General features: G+C 41.9%; 1 protein-coding gene across 1 annotated transcript in view; it reads left to right on the forward strand.

The window, feature by feature from the left end:
• The window catches only part of LOC147700599 (transient receptor potential cation channel subfamily V member 6-like), a 117,528-nt gene extending 113,783 nt beyond the window's left edge, over window positions 1–3,745 (forward strand). The window contains exon 15 of the mRNA XM_086929704.1: window positions 1,865–3,745. Within this exon, the coding sequence (XP_086785830.1) occupies window positions 1,865–2,150 (286 nt within the window). The 3' untranslated portion in view covers window positions 2,151–3,745. The remainder of the gene's footprint in view (window positions 1–1,864) is intronic.
• The last annotated feature ends 4,527 nt before the right edge of the window (window positions 3,746–8,272 follow it).

Raw genomic sequence — 8,272 nt, forward strand, 5'->3', positions numbered from 1 at the left:
TTTCAGTGAGGTCTGAGGAACTTGGCTGTTTTGATGGGAAAGCCTTCAGGGCTTTGTGACTTACCCTTGCGGTGTCACTTCTCGCAGCAAGAACATTATTCAGCAAGAATGTATCAACAAATATGTGGAGAATAGGACTCCTGGCATTCATACGATTTTTAGGAGCTTAATCGCTTAACATATTGACTAATTGCATCATTCATGATTCTATGAATGCAGGATGTCTCACGTGTTTTAGCTAGGTGTCTAATTAGCCTGATGCCAGGGAGGGGTAGTCAACATGCTATGTAAGAGTTGTCATTTTCTTAGGGACGAGAGGGCTCCATGAACCCTCCTGATCTCATGCTGAGATCTGATTGGCTGCCAATGCTTCACAAAAGGAAGTGTTTGCACACATCTTGGGACTCGGCTTGAGTCGAATCCCATAAAAAGCATTTAAAAAAGAGAAGGAGTCAGGGTAGGAATACCTTGACCCCCTAGGACTCTTGGAGGTGTCCCACAGGGACCCTGCAGGGTCAAAAAACATTTTATTTTGTTTAATTTACAGTGAGAGGTGCATTGGATCCCAGCTCCTGCCGAAATTTTGAAAAAAAAGAAGCGTGGGCTCCAGCACTTCCTTACTAATAGGCCCCTGGGTGGGTCATGTTCTGGGGGCATGCGGAAAATAAGTAGGGAGTGCACACTTATACCCCTTCCTGATGATCTGGTGGCCACCACCTCCCTGAGGCTTATTCACCGGTAAAGAGGGGGCCTCTCTAGGGCCACATTCATAAATAAATTGGGGGGGTTTTATAGATGCCCCTGTGCCCCGGCAATTTTTTTTTAATGGGAGTGTGGCCGTGTGACCCCCATCCAGCGCCAATTTCAGCCCCGGGGACCACCACTTCCAAAACTGACTATTAACGGCTCCAAAGCCATAGGAATGGCTTTGGTGGCTGGTTTGAGTCATTTTTAGGAAAGTTGACTTCATAAACAACTTTTGTTGTGCTCATATCAAATCAGTCAAAGACCGCCACCCTGTGGCAGAGTATCATAAGTGCAGGTGTTGACAATTAAGTGACGTGCCGAGCACAGAAAACCACCCGCTCAAATTAAGCACCACAATCACCAGTGCTTCTGCCCAATGTGTCTTTTCAGTGCATTTAGAATGGCTGTGAATACTGGGAATAGGCCAAGCTTAACTTGGCCAGGTCTCTCAAGTTTAAAAAGTTCTTAGGAGAACCACTTAGCTTTTTTGATGACATCACAGGAAGTAGTGTCATACACAGTTTGACATCGAGTAAACTGAGTAGTGACTACAGTCAAATGCTTCAAAACAAATGTGAAATGAAGAAAAATAAGACCAGAACTTCATTAAAGTAGGTTTGTGGTTTACTAAAGTAGTCGGGCAGCACAGATATGTCAAAAGCAGCACCCACTATCAAATTAAATTATCTGTAGAAGGCTTCCTGTGGTAGGATGGTTTCCTGTGCCATCTACAGCTCCCAGTAGCTTCTCTACACACAGGATAACTCTGAACAAACTTCAGTTTATAGTCCCTCAGGATCCTCAGGTGTGACATTTAAACTGTTGCCAGAGAGAGCTCAACCCAAGCACCAAAAGTGATAGTTGAGGTCTCTGAATTGACAGGCTTTTCAGCCTCCCACTGAGCATTCTGTGAAGGTTCATGTCCTTACTCCAAAAGTTGTGAAGGTTGGATAATTTATATGCAGACCCTGGTGCAAAGGGCATGTATTGGTTTTGTGTATGAGCTTTAAAGTACATAGAGCATTTGTAGATTATTTTATTAAATTACAAATACTTAACACATATATGTCCCTGTGCACACCTTGCATTTTTTAACATGCATTGCTTGTTTCTGCAGTGTGGAAGACCTTGATATTCATAATAAAGGAGAAACATCCTTAGGGAAGGAAGAGGACAACCTTCATCACAATGAAAAGAATGAACAGCCTGTTAATTTCTTAAATAAGTCTCCTAAAGAAGAGAGAAAAGAAGACTTAGAGCCATTCTTCCAGATGCCCTACCGCAGAAACATCTCTCAGAGGAAGTCCAGTCGTGGCTGGCAGATCCTTAGGAGCGCCCCGCGAGAGCTGATTCAAGGTTTGGTGAACCCCACATCCGATGAGGAAGACACTTATCTCATCTGATAATGCCTTGACTGGCACATCCTGAAAACCATTCAGTAATAATGGCAAAGCAGGTAGTCTCAAGGTGACACAGTGGATCTGCCTCAATAGACTGCACCCTCACTAATTGGTATTACATTCAATGTTGTTGTTAATTGTCTAAAAGAGTACAGGGTGCCACACAATATGTGTGCCAAATATGCACACTGAAATGAGGATTTAAAGCATTATAGTGAGACAAAACTAGCTGCTAGTGAGCCATACCTTTTCAGAATCTGTAAAGCATTTTGGTAGTACTATTTGAAGAATCAAATGTCTTCTATCTATGTCCTAGCAATGCAGCTCTAGCACCAGGAACGCCAGCGCCATATTGAAGGTATTTATATAAATAAGTGTCTTAGTGGACCTATATGAGAGTCCACCCAACCCCCAGAAGTAGGTGCATGACCAGCCATATGCAGTTGCTACTTCTCCTGAATTATAAACAAAGACAGGCTAGCATTCCACAAAAAGTCAAAAACTAGAAATTGTAAGCGATTTACGACACTCGAGAAAAATCCTTTCCTGTATGCTGCTTTTGATTTAGCCAATCCTCTGTTTCTATAACTTGATAGTTGAAGGTCTGTGATCTGATGAGAATCATTGGTTTTATTAACTTTATCAATGATTCAAGTGTTTCTCTTTTTTAGTTCAACAAAAAGATAGTAATAAATAACTTATATACATTTTCCCTGCATTGACAAAGTGTCCATACATGGTGGTTGTTTGTCTTCAGTCATTGAATTTGGTGCAAGACATCATCTTCTCATTACAGGAAACCCAAAAGCCTATGCCAAAAAGTGAAACGGGTATTAATCCCATTGACAAAAACATTGAATTAAACAATTTATCAGTGTAAACCTGTCACTTTATTTTGAACAAACATGAACTTTAACGACCCAAAACCGGTCTCTCTTTCTATACCCATGTCCCTATCCCAACCTACCACACACGGCACACCCTGAATCTGATTCATAAGTCTCCTTACTCTGTGCCTTGTAAACCTATGCTTAGGAGGTGCCACTGTTCCTCATTTTACAGGATTCATACTATTTTATTTATTTTATAGTTTTATAGAGCATGAACCAGTCCCGTGACGGTATCAGAGCACTTTACAGGATTAAGGGGTAGTATACAAGCATAGGGACAGGAGGGATCAAATTGGGAGAAGACATTCATACTCCTAGACCAATTTACAAAGATAGCTGTTGAATCTATACCACATTAGCTAGCTAAACCATGTGTGTATAGAAATGGTTCCCACCTCCAGGGCCAGCTACCAAAAGCCTTTAAATCAACATTAAACCCAAGAAAAGCACACTGTCACACCAGATTGTTTAATTGTTCCTAATGGACAATATCTACACATAGACGATGTCCTTTTAAGGACTCTTTACAGCAATAGAGGCTTAAAACAGACTGGAATTCTGTTTCTGAGATTTCCTCTCACATTACCTCCCCTTGAATTGCTGTTGATTGACTAAGATATTTTGTTCTGAAGAAGGTCTGTTACGATGAGCGAAATGTATTGCCAATCTTTGTAACGATACTTTTGTGACTATAAAAACTTATTGACTAAAAAATGCTTTTTTTTGGCTTTTTACTAAAAGGATTGTTTGATTGTAGTACTCTATGATTGTTTAAAGTTCCTCTCTCACCAAACACTAATACTTCTAATCCTATATATTTTGTGTGGGCAATCCACTCAGCAACATTTTGTGGACACATGCATTTCCACATATTGCTTTATTACACATTTTCGCTAATTTCCAATAAAATTGAAGCCATTATGAGGTTTTACACACTCACTCTCCAGGGGGCATCAACTAGACTAGTAAAGCAATAAGGAGGAGCTTTCTGGTGACTCGGACTGCGTAGGGTCTCAGGGAGTAAATTCCTATAAAGAGCAAGGCAAGAGCTTGAGTCATCTAAGAGTCTGGAATCATCTCATAATGAAACTTAATGGAAGGAACATTATTATGCACCAGACGTTTCCCTATTTTTTTTATTTTACTGCTGGTTTCTACATTCTGCAAAATGGGGCACTGCTGTCCATTGCCCAGCATACATGCTCTGGCCAATAAAACATGTAAAAATAAGCTAGCCCCTGATTGGCATACTCAACTCTCTTGTAAGGCCATGTTAAATAGAGTAGAAAGTACTCCCATAGCATGGAAAGTGACATATTGCCAGTGGACTTCAGAACTTACTGTGCCATCCGCAGATGTGACAAGGAAAGCATGGCTTGAGGATTTTTAAGTTGGCTTGTTCCTACATTGACAAGCCCACAAAATCTACTTTCACTGGGGAAGGCTGTGGCTGTCTTATGAAGAAATTTAGAGTACACATTAATATGTTGATTTTGCTCTCTCGGGTTTGAGACAAGCTAGAGAAATGGTTCAACCGCTATTCTTAATATTAATGAACAATCTAAAACAATGGTTAAGTTGGGGTTTGCTAAATGTTTAGGAAAAGTAACTATTAAGAACTTACTTTTTACCTGTCTAAAGCTCTCGAGGCTAATTTGCTTTAGCCTGCCACCACCTGCCTTTGCCTGTGCTTGACCTTAATGAGCAGTGAAAACTGCACCCAGATCAAAAACTATGACTTAGGCCTCATGACAAAATGGGATGAGTGGGGAGAGTGTAATATATATGAGCTCAGAAAGGGCAACTAAGGAAGTTCCAAGAACTTCAATGACTTGAAAGGGACAGATGTGAAGCCTCCTCATTCACAGTTTAGTGTAAGGAGAGACCTGAGGAATTGAACACTTTGTTCTTCAGAAGCCACTAGGGCACCAGCCCAGTGGGAGGGAGAGGGGTCACAGAAGCAGTTTCAAGTAGCTGAGGAGAAGACACCCCTGACTGGCCCACCGTCTCATTTCAAGGACAGATGGCCTTTGCCATCAAGTGTTACCTTAGAATGGATCAATGTAGGATAGATTGCAGTAAGGCAAACAGGATGTGCTGCACAAGTTGGATGGGTTGCCCCATGGATCTTTTTTCACCTTGGATAAGGGGTTTCCAGAGGTCACCAATACCAACTGACTAGTGAACCCATAAAGCTGGCACCTCACCCACAGCTCCTTTGAACACTTTCTGGACCTGCAGAAGAACAGATGTAGAACTGCACCTGATATTTGAGACCTGTAAGGAGACATGAAGGTCTGGACCATCTCCCATTTATACCCAGGGCAAAGAAGTGTACTCAAAGGGTCAGTTGGCTTACCTCCTGTGTGAATACAGGGACATCACAAGCTGCAAGAGTCTTTTTTTCTGCAAAGACTAGTTGACCAGTTGCAACAAGACCTGGACTGCACCCTGGTGCTGGCCTTTTCTGCCGTAGAGTGCTGGCACCTAAGTACTGTCTTAGCTTATCTTATCTTAGGGGATTCTTGTATAGCGCAATGACACCGAGAGGTTTCCTGGCGCTGGCTGAGTGCCAATGAGATGGAGATATGGGGGTCTAGCCAGTCTGTGTGAAGAGGTGAGTTTTTAGGAGTTTTCTAAAAGCCAGAAAGGAATTGGCAGATTTAAGAGGGAGAGGTAACTGGTTCCAGAAGGCGGGGGCAAGGTAGGCAAATCTACGACCGCCGTTTTTTTTTAGTTTGGTAGCAGGGACAGCTAGCAAGAGGCGATGGGAGGAACGAAGATTGCGTGCCGGACGGTAAGGGATGACCAGTGATTTGAGGAAGGCAGGGGAGGTCCCGAACACAGCTGTCCCTGAGGTCTTGTGACCCTTAGCTATGTCTAGCTGGACTTCTCCAACCAACTATGGAAAGTAGGGGCTCAGAACATTTTTGTAATTCCAAGACCTCCAAGGAATTAACAGCACCTCGTGGCAAAGGAGTCCGATTTCAATTTGACTTTGTCACGTATATCTTCAGGTCTGCCCTCCTGGATGATTTTGAGCCCCTTAAAAAAGGCTAAACATGAAGGGAGGAATATTGACCAGGTGAATGGGTGTAAAGTATTCACCTGATGCAAGCACTGCAAAATGTCCATTTCCCCCACTTTGAGCTTTTTCCACCAGAACTAATGGTGTCAGAGGGACCTTGCTGATAGCGGTCTGGCTTTCAGATGCCTTTGGTGAATCTAGTCTGCCACTTTGCCCCACTGAAGGATTTTGACATCCATTTCAGAGACTAAGCCCCACGTAACATCTTCTATCGGGACAAACCGTTTTGCATATTCAACCCATGGTCCATCGAAGTGAGAATGAAATCATATCAAGATCCAGATCACATATGACCCATACGTTCCTTAGATGATTTAATTTTTCAATGCACTTTTTCTCCTAAGAATTAAAACAATTACATCTCCTGGACCCTTTATTGGATTTTTGTTGTTTTAGTGTAATTTGGTTTAATACATTTTACTGTTTTGGTACTGCTAAATGCTGCACATATTTTCACTAAGTTAAACTTGTACTCTCTGGCACATAGCTAGCAGGAGTTGAGCTCACGTTTAATGTAATCAAACCTTTGTCAGGACCTAACAGGTTTGGGACATTGTTACATGTGGTGGACTATCATTTACCCCAGTTAATTATTCACTTTTTCACTAGGGGCATCAAGAGGAAGAATCCATGTGAGCTCCCTAACTAAAAAGAGTCAACACCATGTGGGGGCAGAGAGTGGCCAGCAAGAGGCAACCCTGGATGACACTAGATCCCTAACTATAAATGACAAGAGGTGTGGATAAGGACTGAACAGCTTGAGCCCAAAATTGAAGCAGCAGAACGGGGAGGAGCCTGGCACAAAACAAGCTTGTTGGGAAATATAAGGGCGAAATATACAGATTTCTCCGACATAGTGATGGTGTAAGCCAGGCCTTATATGACACCTCACTGAGGAGCACAGTCATAGGCAGTGTGATAAAAACAGGTAACACTGCTAGAATGTAATTGGTGGCAAAGCCTGTTTCACAATTTCTGAAAGGTCCTTCATGCACCTAGCAATTCATGGAGAGATAATTCACCACAGATATATCTCTTTTGATGGGAAGGCAACAATGGAATGCCTGGCAAAATGTCAATATAACCCAATACAGTAATGTGGTGGGAATAAAGCTGACATCTAGTGTACAGCAAGAAATCCTATTCCACAATTGCTGCAGTGTTGGAAAGTGATGGATATTATCAGTGCTGCTCATGTCTGTGCATTTCATTTTTTGGAAGGATGGATGCATAGCTCACCTATGGATGTCCAGTCCTATCTTGACAATACTGTGAGTCTCATATTACATTAATGGTGCAGACAAAACTTGAGACCGCTATCTCATATGTCAAAAGGTATTTGTGATCTTAAATTGTGTATAAGGACTCATGCCTAACTCTTTTAGGAGGTTTGTAGCTAAGAAATTGAACTATGCAAATAAAATCACCACACTCTCTCCCTCACTTTCTCACCCTAATGTTGTCTCCCACCTATATATAGAAACACAAATACCATCTCACTCTCACACACAAACTCTCACACTCACTCACTCACTCACTGTAGAACGCTGGCTCTCTATATAGTGCACTAAAATGAAGTACACCATGCAGAGAGTTCTGGGAGACCTAGATTGGTATACAGAGGCAAACATAGTTAATACAAAGTTCTAGTTGTGGTGGTGTGGGTGAGCAGTTAGGTGTATCAGAGGGTAGTGTCAAGTATTATTTGTACTCACAGAGGCAATAAATGAGACAGACACTTCAAAAAAATCTGCAACCAATTTATAAAAATGACACAGATTTCTATGTAATTTTTCAAACCAAGAACTTTGTTCTACAGTAAATACTTTTTAAGTTACGAATATTCAAAGTTTGCAAAAAGAACTAATAAGAGAATACAGAAAAATGCATATAAAATCACATATTTGGATTTCAAAGGTCACCTTCGGAATTTAAGTAGTTTGCAAGTCCAGGCCCAATGTTCCACTAACGGATTCTCAGGAGCATCCTTTATTCGGCCAGGAGGAGGGTGCTGAGGTTGTTGGTAGCTGGTGTTCTATGAAGAAAGGGGCCACCTGAAAACACACTTCATAAGGGAACTTAAAGGTAAGTCCAAGGGGCCTCACTCAAGTGGGCAGGTTGCAAGAACCTCAGAACCACAGGATCAC

The sequence above is a fragment of the Lissotriton vulgaris genome, chromosome 7, assembly GCF_964263255.1.
Source record: "Lissotriton vulgaris chromosome 7, aLisVul1.2, whole genome shotgun sequence".
Classification (NCBI taxonomy): Eukaryota; Metazoa; Chordata; class Amphibia; order Caudata; family Salamandridae; genus Lissotriton; species Lissotriton vulgaris.